The sequence below is a fragment of the Tachyglossus aculeatus genome, chromosome X2 (genome assembly GCF_015852505.1).
Source record: "Tachyglossus aculeatus isolate mTacAcu1 chromosome X2, mTacAcu1.pri, whole genome shotgun sequence".
NCBI lineage: Eukaryota > Metazoa > Chordata > Mammalia > Monotremata > Tachyglossidae > Tachyglossus > Tachyglossus aculeatus.
In genome coordinates this window covers 5,903,402-5,918,757 of record NC_052100.1, presented here as the reverse complement: position 1 = coordinate 5,918,757, position 15,356 = coordinate 5,903,402, and the positions used below count along the sequence as shown (strand labels likewise).

Sequence of the window (15,356 nt, the reverse complement as noted above, 5' to 3'; positions counted from 1 at the left end):
TGGGTTTTAATCCCGGCTCTGGTGCTTGTCAGCTTTGTGACCTTGGGCAAGTCACTGCATTTCTCCGGGCCTCAGTTACCTCACCTGTAAAATGGGGATTAAGACTGTGAGCCCCATGTGAGACATCTTGATTACCTTGTATCTCCCCCAGCGCTTAGAAAAGTGCTTTGCACATAGTAAGCGCTTAAAAAATGCCATAATTATTATTAATATCACCTGTATCTTTGAATTCAAATATCTTGAGGTTGTACTTTAGTACATATCTCCAAATTCCATTGCTTCCCCCTACTTGGATATGTATTTTAGTATCTGTCTCCCCTTGGTAGATTGTAAGCTCTTTCAGGGTAAGGACCATGTTTTCTAACTCTTTTGGACTCTCCCCAGTGCTTAGTACAGGGCTGTACACCAAGTAAACTGCAAAATCCTTGAGGGCAGGGAGCATGTCTAACTCTATTGTAATCTCCCAAGCACTTAGTACAGTGTCTCTGCAAACAGTAAACACCCAATAAATACAGTTGATTGATTGACTTGGTAGATGCGATCCCTGCCCACCAGGAGCTTACAGTCTACAATTCTTCAACAGTAATGTGCCAAGCACTGTGGTAGGCACTATCCTGGAAACAGGATAATCAAATTGAGAACAGTCTAATGTGAAAAATAATAATAAGCATCTTTCCAGAGGCTGGGTTAGCTACAAGATAATCAGCTCAGACCCAATCCCTGTCCCATAGCCCCTAGAGGAAGGGAGAAGCAAGTTATTTTATCCTCATTTTACAGATGAGGTAATTGAGGCACAGGGAAGTGAACTGACTTTCCCAAGGTCACACAGCAGGTAGGTGGTGGAGCCGGGATTAGAACCCAGGTCTTTCTGACTCCCAGGCCCAGGCTTTTTCCACTAGGCCACACTGGTTCCCAAAGGGAACTTCCTCCATACCAAACCAAAGCAGTCTCTACGAAAATTGCCAAGCACTTTTCACGGGAAATACATTTACCATTAATCTCCAATGGAAATCAATTTTTTTGAAATTGGTGATTTGAACTCCACTCCTCTTTGAAATTCTTTTTCGCTGACTTTAAAATGGGCCCACATTTTCATTAGCTATTGTTATATGAAGAAATTAAATTGGCCAAGTAGCTGGAATATTTAATAAAACTATGGTGCAGAAAGAAGGAAGAAAAGATGCATAGAAATCTGATTAAAAGCACTCAGTTATTAATATGTTCTTAATATTAAGGATGTGACAAAATCCAAATTCTGTAATTCTTGCCGCATTTATCAGAGCATCTAGTGAAATTGTGGAGAGCAGAATTCTGCCAGAGCTATTCTATTGACAAGACTATAGGAAAGTAAAGGATTCAGAAGTGAGAGTGAAATGAGAAAAGGTCTCTTCGGAACCCTTGTGTTCCTCTGGGAGTAGTATACAATCAGTGTTATTTTTTGAGCACCTAATAATCATAATTGTGGTATTTGTTAAGCACTTATGTGTGCCAAGCACCATATTAAATGCTGGGTTAGATGCAGTCCCTAGAGGATGGGAGAAGCAGATTATTTTATCCCCGTTTTACAGAACTGAGACACAGAGAAGTGAAGTGACTTGCTCAAGGTCACAGCAGACAAGAGGCAGAGCCAGGATTAGAATGCAGGTCCTGACTCCCAGGCCCGTGCTCTGTCCATTAGGCTATGCTGCTTCTGATGAGTTGGAACGAGTGGCCCTGCAGAAACAAGAAAAATATCATCAATTCCTGATAAATTCTCAGCCCCCAGGCTCAAATGGGACTCTGGGCACAGGATCCTCCATCATCCTTATTGCCGTCAATGGTATTTATTGAACTCCCACTGGGCGCAACGTACTGTGTCAAAGCAATTGGGAAAGTACAATAGATTCTGGAGACAGGTTCCCTGTCCACGGGGAGCTCACACTCTAAAGGAAGAGACAGACATAAAAAGATTAACAATTTAGCAGGGATCAGAAGAGTTCTAGACTGTAGACTGTAAGAGCCCCTCTAGACTACAAGCTCGTTGTGGGCAGGGAACAAGTCCACCAGCTCGGTTGCATTGTACTCTCCCAAGCACTTAGTACTGTGCTTTGCACTCCATAAGTGTTCAATAAATGCCATTGATTGATTGAAGAAATGATTGGGTACCTCATCAACTAAATAGTCAAGTAGATTGGTATATTGCTCTGCACACAGCATAGTACAGTGCTCTGCACGTTCAATAAATATCGTTGATTTATTGATTGACAGATTGGTCCTATTGGCTCTCCTTGTTGAACTTCCCTCCCCTGATACCTTTTTTTTAGTAGCATTTGTTAAGCACTTACTATGTGCCAGGCACTGTTCTAAGCACTGGGTTATATACCAAGTAATAATATTAATTGTGGTGTTTGTTAAGCGCTATGTGCCAGGCACCGTATTAAGCAGTGCAGGAGAATGCAAGCAAATCAGGTTGGACACAGTCCCTGTCCCACATTGGATTCCCAGGCTTAATTCCCCAATTTACCGATGACATAACTGAGGCCCAGAGAAGTGAAGTGACTTGCCCAAGGTCACACAGCAGACAAGTGGCAGAGCCAGGATTAGAACCGATGACCTTCTGATTCCCAGGCCCGAGCTCTAGCTGCTGGGCCATGCTGCTTCTCTCTCTGTTTGTCTTCTCTAATACTTATCTGTCTTGGTGTTCCAGGAAGGCAGAGCCCGAACGGTGACTTGAACAAGCATGGTGACTCCTTGTGGCTTCAGTCCCCATCTTCATCCGTCCAAAGAGAGCGATCAAGGAGGCCTGAACTTTCAGGATGGAAACCTGATCTCTGCTTCTCTTGATGCCTTAATCCAACATCTTGTCCCGACAGCTGATTATTACCCTGAAGTGAGTATCTTAAACAAGATAACAATAGTAATAATAATATAATTAGGGTACTTGTTAAGCACTTACTGTGTGCGAAGCACTAATCTAAGCACTGGAGTAGATACAAGATCATCAGATTGGACAGAGTCCCTGCCTGAGGGTCTCTCAGTCTGGGAGAAGTGGGTAGGATTTAAGCCCCATTTTCAGGGGAGGAAACTGAGGCCCAAAGACGTGACTTGACTCACCCGAGGCCACACAGCAGTGAGGTGGCAGATCTGAGATTAGATTAGTAGCTCTTTTAACTAGTCCACATTGTTTCTTCCCTGCTTAATCCCACTCCAGGAAGCCAGAGTTGTACATGAAGGCAGAACCTTCTAGCAGCTGCTTCTAGGCAGGGATTGAATCTACCATCTCTATTGCATTGGACCCTTCTAAGTGCTTAGTACATTGCCCTGCATACAGTAAACACTCAATAAATACCATTGATTGATTATTTGATTAATAGTCATGGTGGTATTTTTAAGTGCTTCCTAGTTGCTAAACACTGCAGTAAGCAATGAGATAGATTCAGTCAGTCATTGGTATTTGTTGAGCACACCCTGTTCTAGGTACTTGGGAGACTCCAGTACAATACAGTTCCAAACAGGTATCCAATCCCCATTTTACAGAGGAGGAAATGGAGGCACGGAGAGGTTGAGTAACTTACCCAAGGTCATAGAGCAGGCAAATGATGGAGCCAAGAATAGAACCCAGGTCCTCTGACACCCGAGCCCGGGCTCTCTCAACGGGGCCAGGCTGCTTCTACCGAGAAAGATATGCAAAGTAGGGTCTGAGAGCCAGGAGTTTAAAAGACGTTCATGTAGAAACGAAACCAAATGAAGAGAGGGGGAACTGATTCAGGACTTGGTGCTCTCGCCTTGGAGTCACGCAGAAGCCTGGTGGCGTGTTCTGCTCCCTTGTCAATGAGGCAGAAAGAATTCAGGAAGTGAATTAACAGTGGGGTGCTTCCCAGAGGGCTATATTTGTCACTGCATATTTAGGGTTCACACTGAGTGAAATATATCCAGACCAGGAGTGGCAGTCAATTAGCTTAACTTCAGTAGAATCGTAGATAATCAGGCGTATGGAAATCTTCGGGATAAAAGCAATGGATAGAAAACATCTTAATCTCAGCCTTGAAAATAGCCACATGCCCCAAATCCTGAGGTGAGGTTAACATCTAATAGGGAAGTAGTAGAGCATAATGACTTTAACAATAATAATTGTGGTATTTGTTAAGTGCTTACTATGTGTCAGGCACTGTACTAAGTGCTGGAGTGAGTACGAGCAAATTGGGCTGGACACAATCCTTGTCCCACTTGGGGCTCACAATCTCAATTCCCATTTTACAGATGAGGTAACTGAGGCCCAGAAAAGTGAAGTGACTTGCCCAAGATCACACAGCAGACAAGCAGCAGAGTCGAGATCAGAGCACATGACCTGCTGATGGCCAGGGCCATTGTGTACAGAGCACTCTACTAAGTGCTTGGGAGAGTACAGTAGAATTAATCAATACAATCCCTGCCCTCAAGGAGCTAACAGTCCATTGTGTACAGAGCTCTGTACTAAGCTCTTGGGAGGGTACAGTAGAATTCTTCAATGAGACCCTTGCCCTCAAGGAGCTTACAGTCTAGAGGAGGAGGCAGACATTGATATAAAATATAAATGAATTGCTGATCTGCACATAAATGCTGGGGTCTGAGGATGGGGTGCATATCAAGGGCTTCAAGGATACAGATCCAAGGGCAGAGGGAACGCAAAAGGGAGAGGAGGGAATAGGGGAGATGAAGGCTTAGTCCAGGAAAGCCTCTTGGAGGTGAGATGTGATGGTAATGAGCGCTGTGCTAAGTAGCGATTAGGGGTCACTGGTGGTCTTCCCTCAGTGAACAGCACCTGGTTCATTATTCTGCAGAAAGCCTACGTCTTCACATTCCTGCTGAGTGCCAGGCTCTTCATTGAGCCCCACGAGCTCCTCTCCCGGCTCTGCCACAAGTGCGTTGAGGAGCAGCGGTTGGACGACCCAGTGCTTGATAAGGTGGGTGTGCTCGACCCAGCCCATTGGCCAGACTGGGGACAGAAGAGGATCAGTCAGTATCCAGTGTGGCCTAGTGGAAAAGAGCACAGGGCAGAAAGCTGGGAGGCCAGTGTTCTAACTCTGGCTCATCTACTTTTTTCAAAAAATGGTATTTGTTATTAATAATAATAATAATAATAATAATAATAATAACGATAATTGTGGTATTAAGCGCTAACTATGTATCAGGCACTGTGCTAAGCAGTAAGGTAGATACAAGATAATCTCCATGCCTCAGTTCTCCTATTCTCTCTCCTACTTTCCTACTTAGATAGGGAGCTGCATGCAGGACAGGGACAGTGTCCAACCTAATTCACTTATACCTATCCTGGCACTTAGAACAATGTTTGAAACATAGTAAATGCTTAACAGATACCATAAAAAAAAATCAGGTTGGACACAGTCCCTGGCCCGCATCCGATTCATGGTCTAAGTAAAATAATGATGATAATGATGAACATGGCATTTATTAAACTCTACTATGTGCTAAGCACTGTGGTAGACACAAGACTATGAGATTGAACACCTTCCCTGTCCCACCTGGGGCTCCCAAGAGCAAGAGAAAATAGATATGAAGGAACTGAAGCTCAGGGAGAGATTTTGACTTACCTAAGGTCACACAGAAGATGAGTACTGGATCCCCGTTTTGCAGAGGAGGAAGCCAAAGCCCAGGTAAGTTAAGTGACTTGCCCAAGGTCACACAGCAGGCCAGTGGCAGAGCTGACAACCACCCTGTGCTTTTTCCGCTAGGCCGTGCTGAGCCAACTGATTGCTTGGGCCTGTGATTTGGGGTTGAGGCACTTCCCTCAGGCTTCTGGCCCACCAGGAATTCATCTTCTCCCTGTTATTAGGAGATTCCCAGCTCCCCTTTTCCAGAGAAAGCAAGAAGAGCTGAGTCAACAAAAAAAAATATCTGTTGCTTTGTTTGTTAGCCACTCCCTTCTGCCCCAGATGCTTCCTTCTCCCCACCCAGAAATTTGACTTTAGGATCTTTTTTTTAATGGCATTTTTAAGGCACTGAACTAACCACTGATATAGATTCAAGCTAACCAGGTTGGACACAGTACCTGTCCCAGATGAGGTAAGTGAGGGCAGAGAAGTTAAGTGACTTGCCCAAGATTAATCAATCAGTCAGTGGTGTTGGAGCACTCACTCACTGCAGAGCACTGCATTAAGTGCTTAGGAGAGTAAAATACAACAGATTAGCAAACCCATTCCCTGCCTATAATGAATTTAGTCTAGAGGGGGAGACAGACATTATAATAAGTAATTTGTAATATATAATTTAACGATTTGTACTTAAGTGCTTTGGGGTTGGAAGTGGGGCGAATGTCAAATGTCCAAAGGTCACAGATCCAAGTACTTAGACAACACAGAAGAGAGAGTGAGCCAAGGAATAGAGGCTTAATTGGGAATCGCACAGCAGACAAGTGGTGGAGCCAGAATTAAAAATTAGAAATTAGAACTCAGGTCCTTCTGACTCCCAAGCCTTTTCTCTATCCACTAGGCTGCGATGCTTCATTCAATCAGTCAATCGCATTTTTTGAGCACTTACTGTGTTCAGAGCACTGTACTAAGCACTTAGGAAGTACAAATCAGCAACATAAACATGCTTCTCATGGTTTCTTGGGAAGCCATCACTGTGATACCTTCTAGCCCAGGCGGCTTGTAGCTGGCTTCCTGGCTTCCTCCGCTGTGTTCTCTTCCACTTTCTGTATTTCTGTTTCAGGCCCGAGTCCGAAAATTTGGGCCCAAACTCATTCAGCTGCTAGCAGAATGGACGGAGACATTTCCTTATGATTTCCAGGAAGAAAAGATGATTGGCCACCTGAAGGACTTGATTGAGCGAATAGCACCGTGTGACGAGGTGAGGGGTGACAGTAGAGACTCTTGGCACTGAGCTGGGAAAACGCTCTGGAGAAATCTTCCCCCCTTCTCTTCTCTCTTTTCTTTCCCTTACCCTCTCTCTCGCTCCCTTTTTCTCCCCCTTTCTATTCCTTGCTCCTTATTCCACTCCCTCTCCTTTAACCTCTCTCCTCCCTCCCCTCTTCTCCCTTTGCCCTCTTCCCCCCCTCTTTTCCTCTCTCTCTCTCTCTCTCTCCTTTTCTTTCTCTCTCTCCCCCCCGCCCCTTTTTCCCTTTCCTCCCCCTTACATTCTGGCCATTAATCACCCTCATTTCTAAAAACAGAGTTTGTCCTTTAAAAGTCAGTCATCTTTCTTTTTGATAATAGTTATCAGTTCATTCTCCAACAACGTATCCATCCAAACCTTTCATCATGTCTCTTTTCCCTCCACATTTTTGGGGTTCTATATAATAGTATTTGTTGAGTGCTTACTATGTGCCAGGCACTGTATTTTCTCTGAAGCCCACACTACAGAATTTCCTGGAATGACCACAGCTATCAGCTTCGCAAAGAAAAGATACTTTCTCTTTCCCCATGTTCCTTCACATTCAGGGGTCTCCCCGGTGACCTCACTGGGTTGGAGTCTGACACCATAATGGACATATTTTTCGTTCCCCATGTTTGCCCCAGAGTCGCTTTGTCAGGACACAAGACCCAGTGGAACAAAGGCAGCCCGACTCCAAAGGCCTCTGGGAAATTGATTCTCTGAGATAGCGTGGATGATTACCCCAAGAAATTCTTTCCTCTCTTCCTTTTGAGTACTGTGTGTATTTGCATGTAAATACAGGTATGAGAAAGCACTACATTTGCCCTGCCTCGATCAAGAAATCGTATTTTTTTCTGATCGCCTCTACCTGAAGTTCCCTGCCCACAAGCAGCTTACAGTGTGATGCAGACATTTAATTAGATTAGGGATGGGGGAAATGATAATCAGAGTATATACATAAATGCTGTTAGGGTGGGGTAAATATCAAAGTACTTAAGAGGTACACAACCAAATTCACAGTCAATGCAGAGGGGAAGGCGGATAGAGGAAATAAAAGGCTTAAACTGGGAAGGATTCTTGGAAGAGTTGCAATTTTCAGAAGACTTTGAAGGTGGGAAGAGTGGTGACCTCATTTTCTTTTTCTTTTTTAACAGTTTTTTAATGGTACGTAAGCGCTGACTTTGTGCCAGTTCCTGCCCCAGATGGGGCTCACATTCTAAGTTGGAGGGAGGAGGACTTAATTCCCATTTTCCAGATGAGATAACCATGGTACAGAGAAGTGAAGTGATTTCCCCAAGGTCACACAGCAGGCCCGTGGTGAAGGTGGAATTAGAAACCAGGTCCTCTGGCTCCGAGGCCCATGCTCTATGCGCTAGGCCACCCTGCTTCCCTGACACTTCCAAACTCTGCTCTTAGAAACCCAGTGAGGGTGAGTCTCCCCCTTCCATATCTCACTCTGTTCACCCCCAGAACATCATTAATATAGGGAAGCTGGGGCCCAGAAATAGAACAGATAGAGGATACGGAGTTTATTTTGTATGTTGAGTAATGTCAGTAGGAAGCTCCCTTTAAAGACCACAAGCTCAATGGGCCAGAACGTTAGCTCGTTTTGTGTCCTTTTAACCTCGGGCCATAAACTTAAAGGGTGAGTGTGAAATGTTCAGTTCTGGTTAGAGGGACCCACTTGCTTCCGCTGGAAGTTTTTTGAGGTGTGAAATTCTATTTGCTGGGAAAAAGAAATTTTCTCCAGAAGCAACATTTATTCCTAGATGGCCTAGTGTCAGAACCCTAAATTAGAATTCAGAGTAAGGATTCATAAGGGAAAGGGCTAAATCTTGTACTTCCATTGTACTCTCCCACACACTCGATACAGTGCTCTGCACTCAGATGGTAAGCACCTTGAGGGTAGGGATCATGTCTTCTGACTATTGGACTGTCCCAAGAGCTTGGCAAGGTGCTCATCAACCACACATGTGCCCATCTGTCAACTTCACTGTCGGTGGTATCTTCAAGGACAAAAGACAGCTAGATATCTTCTAGCTATCTAGAGGTATTATTATTATTTGTAATAGTAATAATAATAAAAAATAATAGTATTAGTAAAGTGCTTATTATGTGTCAAGCACTTTCCAAGTGCTGGCACAGATGCCAGTTAATCAGTTTGGACACAGTCCCTTTCCCACATGGAGCTCACAGTCCAAGGAGGAGGGAGAACAGGTGGTGAATCCCCGTTTTTGCAGATGAGGAAACTGAGACCCAGAGATGTTATGTTAGATCACACAATGGACAGGTGGAGGAGCCAGTATTAGAAACCAGGTTCTCTGATTCCCAGGCCCGAGATCTTTCCACTCTACCACACTGCTCATCAACCCCTATACAGCTCCTGAACAAAGATAAACATTTGCTGAAAGGAAAGAACAAATCAGTAAGGACAGAAAAGTGTTTTCCCTGCTCTTTTCAAGCACTAGATGGTAAAATGAAGAGTTCTACCTAAATTATTTTAGGCGTTGTCTCTTTAATGAGGGCCCTAGGATTTAGCTTTATTGAGGATTTAGAAAGCTTCCCCAACTGGTTTCACCTTTCAAAATAAATCATTTTCTAAGATAATAAGCCCTGTCGGGAAACTGGAGAGACACACACTGTTTTCCTTGTCCCATTCTTAAGGGAACAACTGCTCTCCGATGCCAAACCCTGTAACCGTGCATGCAGAGGCTGTTTATTATTCATATGTCAAAACTTCTTCCAGACCCCACCACCTCCTGCCTAAGAAAAGACACCGCCTCTGCAAGGAAGCAGTGTGGCATTAGTGGAAAGAGCCCAGGCCTGAGAGTCAGAGGACCTGGGTTCCAATGCCAGCTCCTCCATTTGTCTGCTGTGTGACTTTGGGCTAGCCACTTAACTGCTCCATTCCTCAGTTATCTCACCTATAAAATGGGAATTAAGACTGTTAGCCCCATGAGGGACAAGGCCTGTGTCCAACCTTATATCTACCCCAGTGCTTAGTACAGTGCCTAGCCCATACAAATACTACACTTACCAAATAAGGAAAGCAGCATGGCCTATTATAAAGAGTCCAGGCCTGGGAGTGAGGCTCTGTAAGCTCATCTCTAAACTGTAAGCTCACTGTGGGCAGGGACTGTGTCTATTGTTATATTGTACTCTCCTAAGCGTTCAGGACCGTGCTCTGCACATAGTAAGTGCTCAATAAATACAATTGAATGAATGACTAATCTCGGATCTGCCACTTACCTGCTGTATCTTGGGCAAGTCACTTAACTTCTTTGTGCCTCAGTTCCCTCAACTGCAAAATGGGGATTCAATACCTGTTCTCCCTCCTACTTACTCTGAGAGCCCCATATGGGACCTGATTATCCTGTATCTACCCCAGCCTTAGTACAGTGCTTGGCACATAGTAAGTGTTTAACAAATGCTATTATTATTATTGATAATAACAATAGCTTCCAGGCTCTGCTCTTTCCACTAGGCCGGGCTGCTCCGCAAAAATCAAACTGGTATTCATTTACTGGGGTGTTTTCAGGCAAAGGACAAGAGTATCAGCCCTAGGAGAAATAGGGGCCATAAATGAAAAGACTTCAGGAACCTGAGTTATATAAATTAACAGAACAGGACTATTTCTCAAAAAAGGAATGCTGCTGAGGTTAGAAAAGGCGTAAGTGAGATGGCAGACCAGAGAGATAGAGTTTCCATTTTCTTTGCCCCAAACTAACTTCATTTCCTGGATGTTAACAAGACCTCCGATTGCAACCCATTGTTCCCTAAATGCCATCAGTAAATAATTTAAGATCTCACTTCCCAGAAATGCAAATGCATTTATAATACGTCAAAGGACTCGTCAGTCAGGTTGTCAGAGCTGTGTGTCAAGGAAGAGCCCATGACAGCCATTGTGAAACAGGATGAAGAAAATCAGTCAGTCAGTGGTATTGAGTGCTTACTGTGTACAAACCACTCTACTAAGCGCTTGGGAGAGTATAATGTAATCGTTGATAGAAATGTTCCCTAATCACAAGGAGTTTAAAGACTAGAGGGGAGACAGACAAAAAAAAATAAATTACAGATGGAGGAAATGACAGAATGTAAGGATATGGACATAAGTGCTGGGGGCAGCGGGTCAGGGGGGACAAGACGGTGACTATCAAGTGCTTCAAGGGTGCAGATCCAGGAAAATTCCTAAGGATTTCTTAGTCTATCTCATCTCCTGCAGATTACCCTGAAGCTCGCTTTCCCTCCCTCCCCTCCTCTACTCTGTCAGGTCCTGGGGCTTATTTAGAATGGTGAAATAATGGGAGAGACTGCACCTGCTCAGATGTGATTCTTACCCTTCCCTGTGGTTTGCAGTTAAAAATAAATGTTTTAATTAAAAGTGGGATTTCTGGGCCCCATGCCGATGGCTGCTATTGAAAAGTCTTCCCTTTCAAGACCCAGAGACGGTTCAAACTGAAGCTTGTCTTTTGATTGTCTTTTGATTGTTGAGGGGGGATAGAGAGAGACCAGGGTGATTTGCAGATGGACACTTTTTGTTTCTACTTTCTGGCAAGCTACTCACCAGCTGGAAGCATGGAAAAGAATGCTTTGAATTAAAGCCTTTTCACCCTGACTTGCTCCCTTTATTCATCCCTCCCTCCCAGCCCCACAGCACTTATGTCCCTATCCATAATTTATTTATTTCTAGTAATGTCTGTCTTTTCCTCTAGACTGTAATCTTGTTATATTGTCAGTCATTCATATTGAGGGCTTATGGTGTGAAGAGAACTGAACTAAGTGTTTGGGAGAGTACAATATAACAGTAAATAGACACATTCCCTGGCCACAATAAGCTTGCAGTCTAGAGGGGGTTGTCCTCTCCCATGTGCTCAGTACAGTGTTCTGCACACAGTAAGGGATCTATAAATACTGTTGATTGATTGGGGGGGGGGGGGGACACACTCACTCCCCTTGAGGCTTCAGGGGTGTCCCTGGTGCCAGTCCATTGCAGAGCAAATTGAGTGGAAATCGCTATGCTAGAAATGCCGGTCATTAATGGAGGCCTTGAGACAGTGTCCATAGAGAAGTTCCCACTGAGCTGTGGGCTACCATTCCTTTGGTCCGGCACTTTGTGGTTGCAGTGTTTTGGGGTTTTTTTTGGTAATTATGGTATTTTTTAAGTGCTTACTATTTGCCAGGCACTGTACTAAGTGCTGGGCTAGATACAAGCTAATTTATTCATTCATTCAGTTGTACTTACTGAGCACTTTCTGTGTGCAGAGCACTGTTCTAAGTGCTTGGGAGTGTATTGTACAGCAATATCAAGTTGGGCCCAATCCCTGTCCCCTTGGGGCTCACCGTCCTAATCCCCATTTTACAGATGCGGGAACTGAGTTCAGCGACTTGCTGAAGGTCACACAACAGACAAGTGGCAGACTCAGAATTTTAACCCAGGTCTTTTTGACTCCCAGCCCTGGGCTCTATCCACTAGGTCATTTTATCATTGTTATTATTACTGTTATTCTGTTTACTAAGGTCTTATCATGTGTCAAGCAGTATTCTAAGTGCTGGGGTAGATACAAATTAATCAGATTGGACACAGTCCCTGGCCCATATGGGGCTCACAGTCTAAGTAGGAAGGAGAGCAGGTATTGAATACTGTTTACAGTTGAGGAAACTGAGGCCCGGAGTAATGAAGTTACCTGCCCAAGGTCACAAACCAAGCATCTGGCAGACACCGGATTATACCCTTGGTCCTCTGACTTCAAGGCGTAGGCTCTTTCCACTAAGCCTTCCACTAAGTCTCTTTCCACTAGAGAAGCAGCGTGGCTCAGTGGAAAGAGCACGGGCTTTGAAGTTAGAGGTCATGGGTTCTAATCCCGGCTCCACCAACTGTCAGCTGTGTGACTTTGGGCAAGTCACTTAACTTCTCTGTGCCTCAATTACCTCATCTGTAAAATGGGGATTAAAACTGTGAGCCCCCGGTGGGACAACCTGATCACCTTGTAACCTCCCCAGCGCTTAGGACAGTGCTTTGCACATAGTAAGCACTTAACAAATACCATTATTATTATTATTACTATTATTATTATTATTAATAAGCTAAGCTTATCCTCTCTCTTCTAAGCCTGGGCCTTTCCCCTGGAACTGTCCCTTTTTGCAGATCAGGGTTTCACAGCCTCCTTTGACGGAAGAGTACTGAAGATGTTGTTTTTGAAAAGCCACAAGGTGCTGACCCCTGTGACAAGGCTCAGACTTTACATGACAGGGTGAACAGGATTCCAGAGAAAAATAATCACTGTGGTACTTAAATACTATGTGCCAAGCACTGTACTAAGCACTGGGGTAGATACAAGAAGGAGGGAGAACAGACTTTTGCCAGATGAGGGAGCTGTGTCACAGAGAAATGACTTGCCTGCGGTCACACAGCAAGTAAGGGGGGGAGTCAGGAGTAGAACCCACAACCCCAGACTATGTGTATCCAGGTTTTTCACACCTGTCAAAATGGAAAGGAAGCCAAACCACCTCAAATACCCCATTCAAACTAATGCCCTGAGTTCAAAAATGCACAAGGGAGGTACAAGCCTCCACACAAAAGGGTTCAGTGCTTGGCACATAGTAAGAGCTTAACAAGTACCATTATTATTATTATTATTATTATTATTATTATTATTATTCATCCATCAATCAGTCACTGATATTGATTCAGCACTATCACTTTAGACTGTGAGCCCACTGTTGGGTAGGGACTGTCTCTATATGTTGCCAATTTGTACTTCCCAAGCGCTTAGTACAGTGCTCTGCACACAGTAAGTGCTCACTAAATACGATTGATGATGATGATGTGCACAGAACTGTATTTAATACTTAGGAGAGTAATACAGCAGAGTTGGTAGACACATTTCCTGCCCATAGGGAGCTTACTGTCCAGAGTGGGAGATGGATGTTATTAATCACAGATCTGGATGTGGTGAACATCAAATGCTTAAGTGCTTAAAATTATTTCAACACTGAATGAGGGCCGCCTTAACCTCTAGGTGGCTGAGGATGTAGTGTAAAGAAAAATTTCATCTGCCCCGTGAACAAGCCAAGTGTCAGACAGCTGACTGCCCGAAATCTAAGGCTGCTTCTGAGCTGTTTGTTTTTCAAAATGTCCCATTAACTTCACCTGCTTCTTGAGGCATGCCGGATAATTAGAGATGGTATCAAAAGCCTCCTTTAAAAATGCCACAGCTATAGGAAGGAAGATAAAATCGGTGGTGTGGGTGCGGTTGTGATGTTGATTTTACTGTCATTTGAGCTCACTAGAATTAAAACAGTGCCTGTTTAAGCAGTCTGCTCAGCGGCAAAATCCAGTTTTGGCCAGGTGTGTCTTAAGCCTGGGTGAAGGGAGCATGTTGGAGAGATGGACCTAGTGGAAAGAGACAGAGGAGCCGGCTTCTACTCCCAGCTCAGCCACTTGACAGCTGTGTGACCTTGGGAAAGTCACTTAACATCTCTGGGCCTCAGTTTCCTCAACTATAAAGTGGGGATATGGGACAGGAACTGTGTCCAATCTGATTAGTTTGTATCTACCCCAGGGCTTGGTACAATGTTTGGAACGTAGTAAGCACTGAGTAAATGCCATAATTAGTATTATCATTATTGTCTGTGAATACAGGTTCTGCATCGGGGCAAAGCTGGGCTTGATGAGCCAAACCTTTTTCTTAGGTCCAAGAGCCACAGGGAACCAGAAATCCAATCAGGCCTGTACACTGTTTTTCTGAAAAAAGAGCCCTCACTTTAGGTTTGAGTCAACCTAGGACATTTTTAAGACTGAGGAATCAGTGTGTCCTGACTCCCAGCATGGGACTGGGAGTCAGAAAACCTGGGTCCCAGTCCCAACTCTGCCACAGGCCCGCTGGGTGACCTTGGGCAAATCACCGAACCTCTCTGGACCCGTTTCCTCTGATAAAAAATGGGGATAAAAATATTATGAGTCCTCAGTGGGAAAGGGGTTGTTTCTAATCTCATCTACACATATGTTTGGCCCATAATTAGTACTTACTAAATGCCATTATTACTATGAAATAAACCAGTGAAGAGATCTGAATGCAAAACAGGGCTTTCAGGAATTCTGGAGGGGAAGACATGGTCTAGAAATATTAGTGCTTGTTTGGAGTAGTGGATAGACCATGGGCCTGGGAGTCAGAAGGTCATGGGTTCTAATCCCACTCCATCACGTGTCTGTTTTGTGACCTTGGGCAATTCACTTTACTTCTCTGGGCCTCAGTTACCTCATCTGTAAAGTGGGGATTAAGACTGCGAGCCCCACATGGGAAGGGGACTGCATCCAACCTGATTACCTTGTATCTACTCCACAGCTTAGAACAGTGCTTGACGTATATTAAGCACTTAATAAATATTATTATTATTATTATTACTATTGTTATTATTATTATTACTTGGCTCCTGGACCCCCGGGTTCTCTTTAGGGGTCAGGGTCCCTCTGGGCCCTGCGGCAGAGATGGTTTCCGCTTCAG

General features: G+C 44.3%; 1 protein-coding gene across 1 annotated transcript in view; it reads left to right on the top strand.

Moving 5' to 3' along the window:
• Positions 1-15,356, top strand: part of RASGEF1C (RasGEF domain family member 1C) — a 72,053-nt gene that overhangs the window by 34,750 nt on the left and 21,947 nt on the right. The window contains exons 2-4 of the mRNA XM_038771569.1: positions 2,687-2,869; positions 4,800-4,922; positions 6,691-6,828. Of these exons, the coding sequence (XP_038627497.1) occupies positions 2,720-2,869; positions 4,800-4,922; positions 6,691-6,828 (411 nt within the window). The 5' untranslated portion in view covers positions 2,687-2,719. The remainder of the gene's footprint in view (positions 1-2,686; positions 2,870-4,799; positions 4,923-6,690; positions 6,829-15,356) is intronic.